At 55.4% G+C, this 16276-nt stretch overlaps 2 protein-coding genes across 3 annotated transcripts; one reads left to right on the plus strand and one right to left on the minus strand.

Annotated features, from left to right (window-relative positions):
- Positions 1–2431: 2431 nt before the first annotated feature.
- CUNH11orf68 (chromosome unknown C11orf68 homolog) lies at positions 2432–5167 on the minus strand. Its single transcript, XM_020968143.2, has 2 exons — positions 4964–5167; positions 2432–4203 (listed from the first exon to the last, which is right to left on the minus strand). Exons 1-2 carry the CDS (start codon positions 5068–5070, stop codon positions 3456–3458), a joined length of 855 nt encoding a protein of 284 aa, XP_020823802.1. The 5' UTR covers positions 5071–5167; the 3' UTR covers positions 2432–3455.
- Positions 5168–5394: 227 nt separating this feature from the next.
- DRAP1 (DR1 associated protein 1) lies at positions 5395–14941 on the plus strand. 2 transcript variants are annotated; one of them, XM_020968148.2, is made up of 7 exons: positions 5395–5691; positions 6218–6290; positions 7461–7554; positions 7909–8028; positions 9299–9389; positions 9658–9746; positions 11017–14941. In XM_020968148.2, the coding sequence occupies exons 1-7, from the start codon at positions 5650–5652 to the stop codon at positions 11090–11092; spliced, it is 585 nt and encodes a 194-aa protein (XP_020823807.1). In that variant the 5' UTR covers positions 5395–5649; the 3' UTR covers positions 11093–14941. The 2 variants fall into 2 exon arrangements, with proteins under 2 accessions (XP_020823807.1, XP_020823806.1); XM_020968147.2 differs by lacking the exon at positions 11017–14941 and adding an exon at positions 10028–10252 and having other exon boundaries at positions 5401–5691.
- The last annotated feature ends 1335 nt before the right edge of the window (positions 14942–16276 follow it).

The raw sequence follows: 16276 nt of genomic DNA on the forward strand, positions 1-16276 counted from the left end.
AGACGACACACAATCGGATATAGGCTTTACATTTACATACCCATTACACATTTTCACATTAGTGAAGTTGTAAGTAAAAATTAAAACCAATAGGAGGAACCATCAGAAAGATGAAACAAAACTCAACAGAAGGTAGAAATAAGTGATAGCAATTCGACTTCCATAGATCTTTCTTTGGATGTGGACAGCATTATCCATCCTGAGGCCTCTGGAGATGTCTTAGATCCTCATAATGCTGAGAAGGGTTCAGTTTAACAATCTTAGTCATTGCATAATGTGGCTGTTATTGTGTACAAAGTCCTCTTGGTTCTGCTCCCTTCACTCAGCATCAGACCATATAAGTCTTTCCAGGTTTTTCTGAAGTCAGCCTGTTCATCATTTCTCATAGCACAATAGTATTCCATTACATTCATATACCACAACTTGCTCAGCCATTCCCCAATGGATGGGCATCCTCTCAATTTCCAATTCTTTGGCAGCATTATTTGTGATAAACAAGATATATGTCCAACAGTTAGGGTATGGCTGCACAAATTATGGTCTGTGTGTGTAAAGGAGAATTCCTGCACTTGAAGGAATGATAAGTCTGAGAAATCTAGAGGATCATGTGAAAAAATGAAGTGGTGCCAACGTAAGAAAACAGGGCCACAACTGTGCTAACAGTGTAGCCATGGAAAAGCAAAGAACTCAGGGCCAGGACAATTGTCACCAGTTAGGGGACCCATCTCCCTGACTTCTCTGTTACCAACTCAATTGTTTTTTTGGGGAGTGCACTAAGTTAAAAAGTATAGTGAGGTGTCCATTGGGAAATATCTGTTGTGTCCAAATAAAAGTTATCAATACATTTTAAAAATAAAGTCATGCTCTGGCTTAGTGATCCTTCCAAAAGGGCCAGAAAATAAGTATTTATTCCAATCCTTTAAGGGCATGTGATTCCATTGGTGATGCCTTGGAGGCAGGAGCTATTATTGTCTTCATTTTATAGTTGCAGAAACTGAGGCAAACAGGGGTTAAGTGACTTGCCCAGGGTCACACAGCTAGTAAATGTCTGAGATTGATTTGAACTCGGGTCTTCCTTACTCCAGTCCCAGGCCTCTATCCATTACACTATCAATCACCTCTAATGGCTCTTTAGGTGGCCTACAGTTTTCATGTTTTGGTTTTTGCTTTTTTTTGTCTAGGCAGTCGGGGTTAAATGACTTGCCCAGGGTCACACAGCTAGTAAACATCAAGTGTCTGAGGTTGGATTTGAACTCAGGTCCTCCTGGCCCCAAGGCCAGAGCTCTACCCTCTGTGCCACCTAGCTGCCCCAGTTTTGACGTTTTGGAAGAGGAGAGTTTTTAATGACAGTTCGCCATACAGCCCACTGGAAGCACACTGGCATTTAAAGAAAGGTGGGTTTTTGTTTTGTTTTGGTGAGAACTTCGGGGCTCATTAAAAGCATTGCACCATTTCCCAAACGCAAGTCAGCCTGCTGTCGTAGTCAGTTCTAGGCCTGACTGTGACCTTTGCAGCATCTGCCAAGGTACGGGCTGCCTAGCCAAGCGCACGTCAGCCCAGACAACAGGCAGGTTTCATCCACTTGGTTTTTCCTGTCTAGATAGTTACTGTGTGTCCCCTTGAGGAAGCTCAGCTCCCCACAGGAGCTCACTGCAGTGTGAAGACTGCCAAGAGGAGCTTGTAGAACAGGCCCCCGGCTGTGCAGGTCCGATCTAGAGGAGGCCTCTGTCTCCAGGGAGGCAGTCCCTCTTCCATCGGGACTCTGGGGGGATGGAGCAAAGGCCTCTGGCAGGGAACATCCATTTCTCAGCGTCCATCAGGGGATCACCGGGCCACGTGGGGCTCTACTATTGTGTCCTTCACGGAGCCCTGTTTGATTCTCGCGTGGAACGTTACAGATAAGCCAGGAGGCAAGGTGAAATCTCCCCCTGCTCTGAACCCTCCCGAGGCTGGAACGGCCTCCTCTCTTCTCCCTTCTTCCAGGCTTGACTAACGGGCATGTGTGTGATGATCCAACCGGTGGGTATGAAATGGCTTGAGAGAGCGTGCTCTGTGTAAATAGCGTACAACAGAAGCTCTCTGAGGGTGGGGAGCTGTTCATCTTTCTTCACGCTCCCAGCACTGGGTACAGAGCCTCGTGCATACTACTGGGAACATAACAAATGCTTGTCGAAGTAAACCGAGTTTTGCCCTGAGAGGCAGATGTTAGGGCACGGAAAGAGGTCTGGACTGGAAGTCAGAAGACACAGGTGCGAATCCCCACCCTGGCAGCTGTGACACTTGATGTCTGTCCCTCGGTTTCCTTATCTGTAAAATGGGGATGCTAGCTATGCTCCCTAATTCACAGGGCTGTCGTGGGGATCAAATGAGAATGGACTGAAAGTTCTCCGCTGGTACCACAAGGCAGGGAGCAAAGCTGTCACAGGAAACAGTCAGTCAACACGCATTTATTCAGGGCTTTCTAGGCACCAGGTACTGTGCTAAGTGCTGTGGATACAAAGAAAAGCAAAAAACAGGGTCCCTTCCCTCAAGGGGCTCACATTCTAACGGAAGAGACAACATGTTAATAACTACATAGACACAAGGTATATACAGTGTAAAGGAAAGGAAGGCAGTGAAGGTGCCAGGGAAGGCAGGAGGCAAAGGTGAAAAGAAAGAGCGCTCCAGGTATGGGGCACAGCCGGTGCAAAGGCCTGGCGTCGGGAGATGGTTTCACCTGTGCAAGAACAGCCAGGCCATCGTACCTGGATTATGGGGTTTGAGGGAAGGAGTAAAGTGTCAGAAGACTGGCAAGGGAAGAAGAGAGCAGGCTGTAAAGGGCTTTCATGCCAGACAGAGCGTTATCGATCTGGTCCTGGGGGTGACGGGTGCCAGCAGAGTTGGTCCATGGTCAGGCTTGTGGCTACTCAGGTTTTGGGTCTTGGCTAGCCCCTAACACCCTTCCTCTGACCTGTAAACCAGAGGACCGGAGTGGGGCGGGGTGAAAACAAAGGTGGGCTTTACTGAATCAATGGAAGGGATGGTATAGGGAGCTGTAGTCCAAGTAGGGCACAGAAGACACTCGCTCCACTAGAGGGCCCCTCCTAGGGGCCCAGTCCACGGTCAGGACTACAACTCCCAGGACACAACACTCCATCAGCTCTTCTGTGCTGTGCCAGCCAGGGATGGGTGAGGAGCAGCTCTAAGCAGGGGGAGGGGGGCCCAGCTGAGGCTCTGGGCCTGTAACAGAAGCTCTCAGGAGGAGGGTCCCGTTCGTCTTCCACTGACGGGCCGATATCGGGGAAGGGGGGGTGGGGAATGATGTCACGTCTCAGCCTCCTCTGCACCCCTTCCCCTTTCCTGAGGCTTAAGACTGGTCCCCAAAGTCCAGAGCCCTGGAAGGCCAGCCAGAATGGCTGTCTGGGCCCTCCCCACCCCAGATGTCTCGGCTCCCAGCACAGGGGCACCTGCCCCGGCTATGTCAGTGCTGTGTTGTTGAGCCGATCCAGAACTCGGGAGCAGTGGGGGTTGCTCTCCAGGTGGTAGCTGCTCTCATAGAGGGTGGGGCACAGGTGCCAGCGGTTAGCTCGATAGATTCCTAGGTAGGTGTAGACATCCGGCTTGTAGGTCAGCGGACACTTGACCCCAGCTGCCCGGATGGCAGCATCAGCCTTCAGCACTCCCTCCTGGTCTGTGAAGTCCTCCGTGTAGACGCAGATGACCTGACGCTCCTCTTCCTGGGCCCGGGGACTCACTTTGGCCACTTGCAGCTTCCCCTCCACCACGGCCCTGGCAATGCCGGCCCACGCGTGGTCCAGCTTGAAGCCAGGGGTCAGGTGCATCAGCCACTTGCCGGTCAGGACCTGGTGGGTGAGGGCCAGCTCCCGAAGGATAGCAGGCGTGATGGGCTGCCCGCTGGCCTGCAGGGCTTCCCAAGCCCCCTGGAGTCCCTGGACATCCCCAGCTCCAGGGGAGAAATCAGGCCCGTAGACGGCGATCCAGCCGACAGGCTTGGGATTGGGGGCGCTGGGCCCCCCATAGCGAGAGACGCGGGAAGGAGGGTAGGCGGCCAGCCAGGAGTCCAGCTCACAAGGCGGGGTGCTGCGAGCATCAAAGACCAGCCAGGGGTCCATGTCTGCTGCCATAGCCTCAGCAGCCAGATGCTCTGCCGTGAAGCCATCCTCCTGGCCCCCATGGGGGATCTCTTCCTCCGGCAGCTCGATCCTGCGGGGAGGGGGAAAGGTGAGGCCCCCAGAACCCCAACCCACGTGCTGGCTGCCTGGCCTACCACACTGCTCCTCCTTGTTGCCCTTTAAAAAGACAGGGCTGGGTGTCACGGTGGGTAGAGTTCTCAACTCGAGTCTGGGAAGCCCTGGGTGGAAATGCTGACTCGGACTCTTAGGTTGCTGTGCGACTCTAGGCAGTCACTTGACTACTCTCTGCCTCGGTTTGCCCGTCTGTAAAATGGGGTTGATAGCACCTGCCCCCCCCTCCCCGAGGTGGTGGGGAGGCCCTAATGAATTAACACAGGGAGGGCTCTTGGCAACCCTCGGAGAGCTAAGTCATTGAGCGATATCACGATTAGATTACCATTTTATTACTATTTACTCGTGATGACATAAAGCCCCTTCCCTCCCACCCTCGAGTTCTTAAAGGAGATAAGGCCTCAGTCTAAGAAGACAAAACCCGAAGGGATCCCGGCAAAGATCACTAGTTTGGGAGTCCTGCCGGGGCCCCCCTGGCCAAGGCGCCCGGTGGGCCTGTCTCCCTCCTCCAAAAGGAGGCTCCTCCCACCCGGCTCTTCCCAGCTTCGCCTCCCCTCCCCCGCCGGAGGGGGCGCTCGCCGCCGCTCGCCTCCTCCCCGTCCCTCCCCCCACCCTGGCCTTGGCCCCTCCCGGCTCCCGTACACTCCCCGCCGCTGCCCCTGCCCTGGCCGCAGTCTTCGGCCCCGCGATCCCGCCGTCACCCCTCCAGGCCCAGTCACCTCCGCCTCTCGCTCCTCTCCGTGCCAACCCGGCCTGGCCCCCGCTCTCTCCGGGGCTCCTCTCCGCCACGGGCTCTCCGCTCCGCCCACCCTACGGCCGCCGCCATCTTGGGCCGCCTGACGCCTCAACAACAACTTTATCGGCAACCGCCGGCCGCTGTCCGGGACAGCCAGAACGGAGGGGGGCTGGGGGACCGGGGGGCGGGACTTTTCCCGACGTGGCGGAGGACGCGACCAATGGGGAGCGGGACCTCTCCGCGGAGGCGCCCCGCTTGAATGTGCGGAGGGCGGGGCCGTTGAAGGCGTTCCTCCATCAGTAGGGAGGCGGGGCGAACTTCGTCTTCCTCGGCGTGTCTAAGGGAGGAGAGGCGCTGGTGCGGGGCTGCGGGGAGGAGCGGGGAGGAGCGGGGCGGAGCGGAGCGGAGCGCGTGCGGTACGGAGGGTGCTAGGACCCGGAGGAGCGAGCAGCTGCACGGGGCTAGGACCCTGAGGCGCAAGAGGGAGCCCGGCGCTAGGACCCGGGCGGGGCCGCAGCCGGAGCCGGAGGAGCCGCGGCGGCGGAGCCCGAGGAGCCCGAGCCGGAGCCGGAGCCGGAGCCGGGGCCGGGGCCGGAGCCGGAGGGCCGAGGCCGAGGTGCGGCGAGAGCAGCAGCGGCGGCGGCGGCGGCGGCAGCAGGAAGCCCCGAGATGCCGAGCAAGAAGAAGAAATACAACGCGCGCTTCCCGCCGGTAAAGACCCGGCCCGGGCTCCCGCAGTCGCCCCCGGCCCCGCTTGGGCCTCCCCGCGCCCGGCCCGCAGCCGCCCCGTGACGGCTGCCCCTTCCCCCCGGGGCCCGGATCCTCGCCTCTCCTCCTCCCCGGGTCCCCCGCCCAAGGATCCCGGGGGCCCCTCCCCCAGCACCTCCTAACCTTGTGCTACCCGCCCTCTGATCGCCCCCCGCTGCGTCTGCTCCCCTCCAGCTCCTCCAGCAGCCAGGGACGCCCCACGCCCCCAGAATTCCCCTTCTACACCTGGGCCTCCCATCTCGCCTCGGTCCCCCTCTGTGGCCCCCTCACTTCTCCCTGTTCTGTTCCTGGGGCCCTGTCTCGCCGGCTGCGGGACCGGGCCGCGGCCCCTCCCCCACCCCGTGGCAGCCCCCCCCCCCGCCCCTCGCCCCCCGCCCCGGTCCCAGACATCACTTTGCTGATGGGGGTAGGGAATGGGTTCTTGTATCCGTCGTTCTTAAAGCTGTTCTCCCCCCACCCCCATCCCAAGGCCAGAATCAAGAAGATCATGCAGACAGACGAGGAGATTGGCAAGGTTGCAGCAGCTGTACCTGTCATCATCTGTATCCTTGGCCGCCGAGGGGAGGGGGCTACCTGGGCTGGGGGCTCAGGAGGGTGGGGACAGAGGGCTTGGGGCTCAGGGGGGTGGAGAGGAGGGGCTGGAGGCTCAGGAGTCTGGGGACAGAAGGGCTGGGGCTCAGAAGGCGGGGGAGGAGGTGTTGGGGACAGTGGGGCTGGAGACAGGGCTGGGGCTCAGGAGGGTGGAGAGGAGGAGCTAGGGGCTCAGGAGTCTGGGGACAGTAGGGCTGGGGGCTCAACAGTCTGAGGACAGTGAGGCTGGGGGCTCAGGAGTCTGGGACAGTGGGGCTGGGGGCTCAGGATTCTGGGGCAGAGGGGCTGGGGGCTCAAGAGTCTGGGGACAGTGGGCTTGGGGCTCAAGCGTCTGGAGACAGTGGCGCTGAGGGCTCAGGAGTCTGGGGACAGTGGGGCTGGGGCTCAGGAGTCTGGGGACAGTGGGGCTGGGGGCTCAGGAGTCTGGAGACAGTGGGGCTTGAGGCTCAGGTGTCTGGGGACAGTGGGCTTGGGGCTCAGGAGAGTGGGGAGGAGGGGCTGGGGGCTCAGGAGTCTGGGGACAGAGGGGCTGGGGCTCAGAAGACAAGGGAGGAGGTGCTGGGGACAGTGGGGCTGGAGACAGAGGGCTGGGGCTCAGGAGGGTGGAGAGGAGGGGCTAGGGGCTTAGGAGTCTGGGGACAGTAGGGCTGGGGGCTCAAGAGTCTGGAGACAGTGGGGCTGGGGGCTCAGGAGTCTGGGGACAGTGGGGCTGGGGGCTCAGGAGTCTGGGGACAGTGGGGCTGGGGGCTCAGGAGTCTGGGGACAGTGGGGCTGGGGCTCAGGAGGGTGGGGAGGAGGTGCTGGGACAGTGGGGCTGGAGACAGAGGGCTGGGGCTCAGGAGGGTGGAGAGGAGGGGCTAGGGGCTTAGGAGTCTGGGGACAGTAGGGCTGGGGGCTCAAGAGTCTGGAGACAGTGGGGCTGGGGGCTCAGGAGTCTGGGGACAGTGGGGCTGGGGGCTCAGGAGTCTGGGGACAGTGGGGCTGGGGGCTCAGGAGTCTGGGGACAGTGGGGCTGGGGCTCAGGAGGGTGGGGAGGAGGGCCTGGGGGCTTAGGAGGCTGGAGAGGAGGGGCTCAGGGCTGGACCAAGCTTCCCTGGTTTTTCTTGACAAGCTTCCACCAGCCAGGGCTTTAGAACTCTTTTTGGAATCGCTGCTTAAGAAGGCCTGTCAAGTGACCCAGTCTCGGAATGCCAAGACTATGACCACCTCCCACCTGTGAGTTCTGGCAGGGGGGCCACACTCTGCTCCCCAGCTCTGGCTTTCCCCCTCCATCACCTGGTCCCAGCCCCAGCGTCACTCTCTCCCTCTGACTCCCTCACCTTTGAAAAGATCACCAGATTTGGAATCAAAAGACCCACGTCTGAATATCTGTTCTGCCCCTCACCTCAGCCAAACCCCTTTCTGGTTCTGGGCCTCGGTTTTCTCTGCTGTAAAAACTTCTAAGGTCCCTTCCAGTTCTCCATCTCAAGAGCCTCTGTTGCCCCTTGCCCAGAATTGAGAGGGTGCCCCAAGTCCCCCTTCCCCTGGAGCCCGAAGGGGGAGCTCAGTCCCTGTTACCTCCCGTCCTAGGAAACAGTGTATTGAGTTGGAGCAGCAGTTTGATTTCTTGAAGGACCTGGTTGCCGCCGTGCCCGACATGCAGGGAGACGGAGAAGACAATCATCTGGATGGGGAGAAAGGAGCCCGCAGGTAAGAGGGTACATCCCCCATTCTCCTTTGAGCCACCCCAGGAAGGCATTTTGTTTCAAAGAAAATATTTCCAAAATCTCACCAGCACCAAAAGAAAGAGAGAACACTTCTTATACAAAGTAGAACAGGCACAGAATATTTATTCAGCTCCTCCTAATGCCAGGTGCTATTAAACCCCAAATCTCACTTTCTCTGTCTGTGTGTCTGTCCCTCCCTCCCTCCCTCCCTGTCTCTCTGTCTTTCTCTCTCTGCGTATGTGTATTTCAACATGTTGCTTTCTTTTTAAAAATTTTTCAAAATCTTTTATTTTTACGTCACCCAAAATTCTCAGGGCATCCCCTTCCCTACCCCCTCCCAAAGAGATGTCCCATGTAACAAATAACAGTTTTTTGTTTTTTAGGGGCTTTTTTTGCTAGGCAGTGTGGTTAAGTGACTTGCCCAGGGTCACAGAGCTAGTAAGTGTTATGTGTCTGAGGTTGGATTTGAACTCAGGTCCTCCTGATTCCAAGGCCAGTGCTCCATCCACTGCGCCACCTAGCCACCCCCAGCAAATAACAGCTTTAAAGAAAAAAGTCAGCAGAACTGACCAACCCTTAGACAAAGTCTGAAACCATGCAGCAGTCCACACCCGTAGACCTCCTCAGCTTCGGGGTCAGAGTCGAGGAGGGAGGCTGCGCTGAAGCTCAGACAGTTTTTGCTACTCAGTTGCTGCATTGTTGAAGCCCACGCAGCCATGTTCTCCTGGCCTTCCTCATTTCTGCTGCATCAGTTCATGCAGATCTTCCCAGGCTTTGAAACTGTCCCCTTCCCCTTTTTTTTACAGCGCTATAATATTCCGTTACACTCGCATATCATACTGTGTTCAGCCCTTGGCCATTAGGTTCAGCATAAAGCCAGCTGGGCTGATGCCTTTCTACATGTGGGTCCTTTTCAGTGGTGTCCATGAGTCCGAAGGCTACGCACGGTTTCAGACCTCTCTGACCGAGGGTCTGAGTGGTCCTGCCTCCCTTGGGAACCTGAAGGTTTCAGAGGCTCCTCAGGGCTGTCCTGACTTGTGATTCCCTCGATCCTCACGGTGCCGAGCTGTCTCGGTGGCTGAACAGAAGTGTCCTGAGGTCAGGCCCTGGTTTTTTGTGTCCCCTGTGACCTTGGGCATTCATAAATGTTCATAGAGGATTGCTTATGGTACTCACTGTCACCTTGGTTTCCAGATCTGAAAAGTGACCTTGAAGGGCCTTTCCAGTTCTAAAGTCTTATGGTCCAATTCTAGGGGCCGGAAGCCTGGGAGCAGCCGGAAGAATGGTGGTGCCGGAGGAAAGGGGAAAGATAAGAAGCAATCTGGGACAGACTCGGAGCAGGAGGTAAGCTAGCCCAGTTAGACTGTCAGCTCAATGAGGGCACGGCCTGTTTCCCTTTGGTTTCTCCAGTGACTGAGGGGTCATCCTAGATTGCAGCTGAGCCCACAGACAGTGCCCCAGGCCTCCGAGAGGCTTCCTTGGCCTTCTTCGTCCCTTCCCCTTCTCATCTCCATGTCTGATGTACCTGGGCAGTCAGCGTGACCCCTTGCCCCTGAGCTCAGGGGGTCTGATGGCTGACCTGGGTGAGGTCTTATCATGATGCCGCCCACAGGATGATTCTGAAGACACAGAGACAGATGGGGAGGAGGAGATGCCACAGCCCCCACCCCAATCCAGCCGGCCCACGGCCCAGTTCCAGAGGTGAGGTTGTCGGCCTCGAGGCAGGAGTGGGGAGTGATATGGGGGGGGGGTGGCTCAGGCTGGGGCCGAGGGGAGTGCAGGGGTCTGTCCCAACCCATGTCCATAATGTCTGCACCACCAACCTCCCAAGCCCACTTTGCAAACCATTCTAGCACCCCAGATGTGGAAATGGGCCCCATAGTTCTCTAGGGTCCTGTTGGAGGGAGGCAGGGGTTCTGCCTTGAGGATGCCTGTACAGCTGATCTGACTGCCTCCCCCCGCCTTGTCTCTCTGCTCCACAGCCCCCCGGCCCCTTTCCTCCCCTTTTCCTCTACCCTGCCTCTCCCTCCAGCACCCCCTGGCCCGACAGCTGTTGAAGAAGAAGAAGATTATGACTCATAGGCCCTCCCCCCGGCCCTCCCCACCTCCCACCCTCCCCCCTCATTTAGTCAATTTTAGTGGCTGAGGGTGAGGTGGGGGGGTAGGGGAGGGCCTTCTTAAATTTATTAAAAATTTCTAAAAAGAAAGAGGCTCCTGAGTGTTCAGCTGCCTCCTCTGTCCCTGGGTGTTCTCTCCCAGGCCCGACCCTGTCCCCCTCCCACCCCTCCCTAGATGCTTGGGAAGTCCCTTTTCCTGTAGGCCTCACTCTTCTGATCTGTAAAAGGGGGCCATTGGGTCCGGGTGCCTGGAGGGTGGGCAGGCTGCTGGATTTGGAGCCAGGCCGTCTGCTTTGGAACATTGGCTCAGACACCTCCTCAGCCTTTTCACCTGTCCCCTCATCTGTAAGCCCCCCCCAAGGGCTGCTCTGCAAACCCTTGAGGCGGCCTAGCAGAGGGAACTGTCCAGGGCCAGGGTCCTCATGTTGCCCCGCCTTCCCTGGTTGCCCCACCGGCTGGCAGGCCCCGGGAGCCAGGGTCAGCCCACCTTCCCCTCTACTTCTCTGCACCTACCCCTGGCTTAGTGATTGAGGGTCACTCTGAGGAGTCCCAGCAAACCTTCTCTTTGGCTGTCAGTGACTTAAGAGTGAAGGTGACCATAGGGTGTACCGCTTCGGGGTACGAAGGCTTCCCTGGACCTCCCAGGGAGGGAAAGGCCAGAAGCATGTGATGGTGTGCAGTGAGAGGGTAAAGATGAGAGTGAGACCATGGCCTGTGGAGATGGATGGGATCTGAGATGTCCAGACCAGCCCCTTCCTTATGTTACAGATGGAGAAACTGAGGCCTGGGTCTCATATCACTTGAATTTGAACCCAAGTCTTCTGGCCTCTCCTCTTTTGCTCTTTCCCATACAGAGCTACAGCCAGATTGAAGATGGCAAAGGGAAACAGGAGGGCAGTTTTGAATGTAATTGTTGGGGTTGACGTGTAGACCCAGGCCCTGCAGAAGACCCCGTTCTCCCCTGTTCTTTCCCCTGGACCCCTCCAAACCGTCCTGCCCAGAACAACCCTTTTCAGATCCTTTTCCCCAGGGACAGAGGGGGGAAGGCAGGAGCTGCAACATTAAGTGACTGCTCTGGGCCAAGCCATGAGGAAGACATCCAAGAGCTCCCTCCCTAGAGGGAAGAGGAGGCCCGATGCTTTAATGACCTTTGGTGCCTGCTGTGGGGAGAAGTGGGCCTTATGGCGCTGGGGGGGGGCCACCCTGCAGTGCCCACCCCACTGCTGGCTTGTGCCCTTTGTTTCTATGGACCTTTCTACTTCAAGATGCCTAAACAAAGCCTGTAAGGATGCTGCCTCGCCCACCCCCTCCCCAGTCCTGACCCCTGGCAAAGCCCAGGAGCGGAGCTGGCTGGGCTCTGGGCAAGTCAGTCCTTTGGACCGTCACCTGCATTGAGCCCATGATCTAGAGAGTATCTAGGCCACCCCCTCTTATTATGGATGAGGAAGCTGAGGCCCAGAGATATGAAATGCCATGGCAGACGTCCCGTGCAGCCACCTGGTGGCAGCTGCTCCCTGCAGAGCACTGTAGACGTCATACCGTTGTGCCCCCTACCGCGGCAAGGCAACAGCTGTCCTCATCCCCAGTGAGTGGGCAGCTGAGGCAGCTGACCCCCAGATCAGTAATGTGATTGGTCAAGAGAAGGGTGGGTCACGGAGCTGGCAGCATCTGAGGCAGATTAGGTCTTCCCAACAACTCCAGACCCCACTCTGTCCATTTGTCTTGACCCCTAAGCAGAAGGCAGCTGTACCCTGAAAGCTCCCCAGAGGGTGGCCCCTTAAAGAGCCCCCCAAAGTAAATCATGGAGATGGGCCTCTGTTGAAATTTACCTGTTAAGAGTAGTTAGGGGAGGGAGGGCAAGAATCACTAGGCTGGCATGGGGGGGGAGGGGTCCTCTGCTCAGCTCAGTCCCCGGTCATCGGCCTGCATGCAGTTTAACCACCTCCTGCCCCCATTCCCACTTTCTCCAGAGGGCCCCTTTGCCCTCGATGTTGCAGAATCTCCAAGTTAGAAAGGACAGGCTTTCAGAAGGCGTGAAATGATCTAAATACGACGTGATCTCAAGACACTTCAGCATCTTGCCCTCCCCTGGCTGGACCTTGTGTGCCTCAGCGATGTCCTGAGATATGATGCCCAGAATTCAACCCAAAGGGGATCCTAGGTCTCTGCTAGAAGGCGCCTCAGAGGCCATCTTGTTCGATGCCGTCACATGACTGGACTACAGATGGGTTCAGGAGCACACCTGCCTGTCCCAGGCACCACACCTCTCTTAAGCAAACCTGAGGCTGTTTTGTTATTCTTGGCTACCTTCTCACATTATTGGTTCATTTGGAGTTCGCAGTCCACTAAGAACCCCAGATCCCAAGGGCTTTCCGGGCTCAGAAGGTCCCGAGGTTCTTCTGTCTAGACAAGGTGAGACCTGAGCTAGAACTCAGAGTACCAGCAGGACTGGGCTTGATGGGAAGGAAAGGGAGGGGAGGGCGAGGCAGAGTGGAGGGAGGTGAAACAGGCAGTGCCTACATGGGTCAGGCATGTTTACAGGCTGAGCGTGCCCTGCTGGGTCTTCCGGTTTCTGGAAGCTGCACCTGATCGACTCCAGGAGGCAGGTTTGGAGGAGCTGAAGGGGTGCGGGGAGCAACGTCCTTGGGCTTCCTAAGCGCTGACTCTCTGGCCCCTCGCCCGAGGGAAGCATCTGTGCAGCAGGAGCGGGTGATCCCGGTGCTTGGGGCTTGGCTTAAGGAGGGAATCCATCTCTCCACATGGAAAGAGGAAGAAGGTGGAGGAGGAGGGGTGAATGGTCCAGCACTCAGGGCCCTGGCACGGGATGCCAGGGCTTGAAGAGGCCACCAGTCTGCTCTCCTTATTACAGAGCTGGTGACTGAGACTCAGGAGAAAGGACTCACCTGGGGTCCTGACTCTAGCTCGACCCTGGGGCCAACCCATTCCAAGGCCACTAGGAGAAGCAGTGCTGGGCACTGACACAGATTCATTTTTGAAAACAAATCTTTATTGATGTCATTTTTGGAATCGGCATCATTTCTCCCAGTGGGCACAGTGCAGAGAGCACCGGGTCTAGAGTCAGAAGACTCATCTTTGTGAGTTCAAATCCGGCCTCAGACACTGATGAGCTGTGTGACCTGGAGCAAGTCACTTAACCCTGTTTGCCTCAGTTTCTTCATCTGTAAAATGAGCTGGAGAAGGAAATGGCAAACCAGTCCAGGATCTCTGCCAAGAAAACCCCAAATGGGGTCATGGAGAGTTGGACACAACTGATATGACTGAACAGTTTCTCCCAGGATCCCTTCTCCTGCACCCACCTAGAGAACCATCCCATATAACACTATTCTTTAAAGGAAAAAAAAAGAGGAACAAATCAGCATAACTGAGCAATATGTCAGATAAGTCTGACGATATGTGCCATGTGCCACCATCACTTGTGGGGTGGGAGGAGGCTTCCTAAGTCTCTTCTTGGGGCCAGGCTTGTTTTTTATGATTTCACAACATTCACTTGACTTTGCGTGTGTGTGTGTGTGTGTGTGTGTGTGTGTGTGTGTGTGTGTGTGGTTCTTTCCCTTTCTATTGTCATGACTGTGTTAACTTTCTTAGCTCTGCTGACTTGTTCTGCATCAGTTCCTGTAGCTCTTGCCATGTTTCCCTGTATGGATCATTTCTCTAACATTCCATTCCATTCACAGACCGCCCTTTGTTTAGCCGTGCCCCAATCAGTGGGTGTCCACTTTATTTTCAATCCTTTGCTCTCACAGAAAGTGCTGGGAATATTTTGGTATATTTCGGGATTTTTTTTCTTACCATTGGCCTCCTTGGGGTCTCATTAATTGACTCTACTGATTTGGCTACCTGGAAACTCCAGCAGATGAGGCACTCATGTGGCCTTAAGAAGGAATCTGCGAAGGCTTCAAGGAGGAGGTGGCCTTTGAGCTGCCTGCAGTAGGGAGCACATTCCAGGGGCCAGGGCACTGGTCCTCAGTCTCCTCTGGAAAATGAGAGGGTGGGGCTCATTGTCTGCAAAGTGTCCTGAGAGGTGGTGATGAAGATAATCATGTCCCAGTTATATAGTTGAAGAAACAGGTGCAGGGTTCTTTTTATCATAGGATCATAGAGGGCAGGGGCCTTAAAACCTCATTTTGCATATGTGGAAACAGTCAGAGCAAGTCATACATATCTGGCTTCAAGTCTAGCTTGCTGGTGCCTGCACCATATTGTCTCTCTGCTAAAAGGCCACTGGGGGGCGCCACAGTGCACAGAGCCTTGGACTAGGAGTCTGGAAGACCTGAGCTCAATCCAGCTTCAGGCTCCATCACTTCAACTTGGGTCGGGCTCAATTTCCTCACCTGTAAAATGGGGATCATAATAGCACTGCTTTCCCAGGGTCATTGGGAAGATAAAATGAGGCCATATTGGTAAAGTGCTTTATTATTACTTATTATTATTATTATTGTTAATTTCATTCAAACTCTAGCTTTGGCAGGTGCCTAGGGAATCTCCTCAAAAGCAGAGAGATGAATGGTTTGTACCCTGCCTGTGTTCTCAGGGTGCTTGAGAGCTTGAAAGCAGTTTGTTCTGCAGTATTTTAAATGTTCCCTCTGTAACCTGGTTGGCTTTGCTGAGCACATCCTGAAATCCTGGTGTCCCTTTGCGTGTTACTCCCAGATGCCCCTTTGGCACAGTTCTCTCTGGCACCGGCAAGAGACACCCCCCCCAAGCACCCATTTTCTTTTTTTAAAATTTATTTTGATTTATCAATAATCACTTCCATAACTTTTTGAGTTTTAATTTTTCTCCCCCTCCCTCCCCAAGATGGCCTACAGTCTGATATAGGCTATGCACATACATTCCTGTTAAATATAGTTTCACATTAGTGATGTAAGTTAGAATTAGAACCAATAGGAGAAACCACAAGAAAGAGAAAACAAAACAAAACAGAGGGAAAAAATAGCAAATAGTCTGCTTTGATCTGCATTGTAACTCCATAGTTCTTTCTTTGGATGTGGAGAGCACTTTCCATCATGAGACCTTTGGAGATGTCTTAGATCCCTGCATTGCAAAGCACCCATTTTCCAGACTCCTTTTTCTGCCAGTCGACCAAGCGACTGGGGTGTGGGGGTGGAATGGGAGCATGAAATGTAACGTTAAAAGTTATGTAACGTACAAGGTTAGAAGTGATTCAAAGTGCTCTCGGAAATCTGAGCAAGAGATCCCTTTTAGCTGGGGGCTTCCTGAAAGAGGGGGCATCAAAGCTAAGCCTTGAAAGAAGTGAAGGATTTCACAAAGTCAGGGCCACTGGCATTTATTAAGCCCTTGTAATGTACTTAGCCCTGTGCTAACACCTGGCCATACAAAGAAAGGTTTAAAAAAATAAAAGCCTACACAAAAAACCCCAGCCCCTGCCTGGGGGAGCTCCCGATCTAATCGTAGAGACCACGCGCAAACAGCTAGGTAGGAACAAGCTATATACAGGCTACATTAGAGATCACCCCAGAGGGAAGGCACAGGATTAAAGAGCATACAGACAGGCTTCCTGGAGAAGGAAACCGGGAAATAGAGATGAGGAGCAGAGCGTCCCGGGCATGGGGGGACAGCCAGGCCGTCTTAAGAGACAGGTAGTGAGCTCCCCATCACTGGAAGTCTGTTAGCAATGTTCAAAAGGGGATGCCTGCTGGCTCAGGGAGGGAGGTGCTGGACTTGATGCCTCTGAGAAGTTCCCTCCACCTCTGAGTATGAGAAATGTGGATGGAGTAAAGCTGGAAGGAAACCTGGAAATGCCAGGTTAAGTGAGGCTAGAAGAGAATGGGGCTGATGGTACTTATCCTATCGGTCTTGCTATAGGGCAGGGAGGGCTTTGGGAAACTTGTAAATGGGATCTTCGAGGTGAACCCCCGGGAGGATTCCAGGCTGTCATTTCCCTTCCTTCGGGGTGGGAGCCTCCCATTTCTCAGATAAGATCCCAGAACTGGCACAGGGAGGGGGGAGGCAGCCCATATGACCTCACCGAATGCATGCATGCACTCCAAAGTGCTCATCCTCCCCTTGAGCCCCTTCCAGGTCCGCATTCTCGGCCCACGCCCACCCCCATAGCTCCATAGAGTTATTGGC

This window comes from Phascolarctos cinereus, unplaced genomic scaffold, assembly GCF_003287225.1.
Source record: "Phascolarctos cinereus isolate Bilbo 61053 unplaced genomic scaffold, phaCin_HiC Scaffold_9;HRSCAF=440, whole genome shotgun sequence".
Classification (NCBI taxonomy): Eukaryota; Metazoa; Chordata; class Mammalia; order Diprotodontia; family Phascolarctidae; genus Phascolarctos; species Phascolarctos cinereus.

Coding starts and splice junctions, on each gene's coding strand:
- DRAP1 (XM_020968147.2), top strand. CDS start 5,650: ATGCCGAGCAAGAAGAAGAAATACAACGCGCGCTTCCCGCCG. Junction 5,692..6,217: donor ACAACGCGCGCTTCCCGCCG/GTAAAGACCCGG, acceptor CCCCATCCCAAG/GCCAGAATCAAGAAGATCAT. Junction 8,029..9,298: donor GGGGAGAAAGGAGCCCGCAG/GTAAGAGGGTAC, acceptor GTCCAATTCTAG/GGGCCGGAAGCCTGGGAGCA.
- CUNH11orf68 (XM_020968143.2), bottom strand. CDS start 5,070: ATGGCGGCGGCCGTAGGGTGGGCGGAGCGGAGAGCCCGTGGCGGAGAG. Junction 4,204..4,963: donor GAGAGGAGCGAGAGGCGGAG/GTGACTGGGCCT, acceptor CCCTCCCCGCAG/GATCGAGCTGCCGGAGGAAG.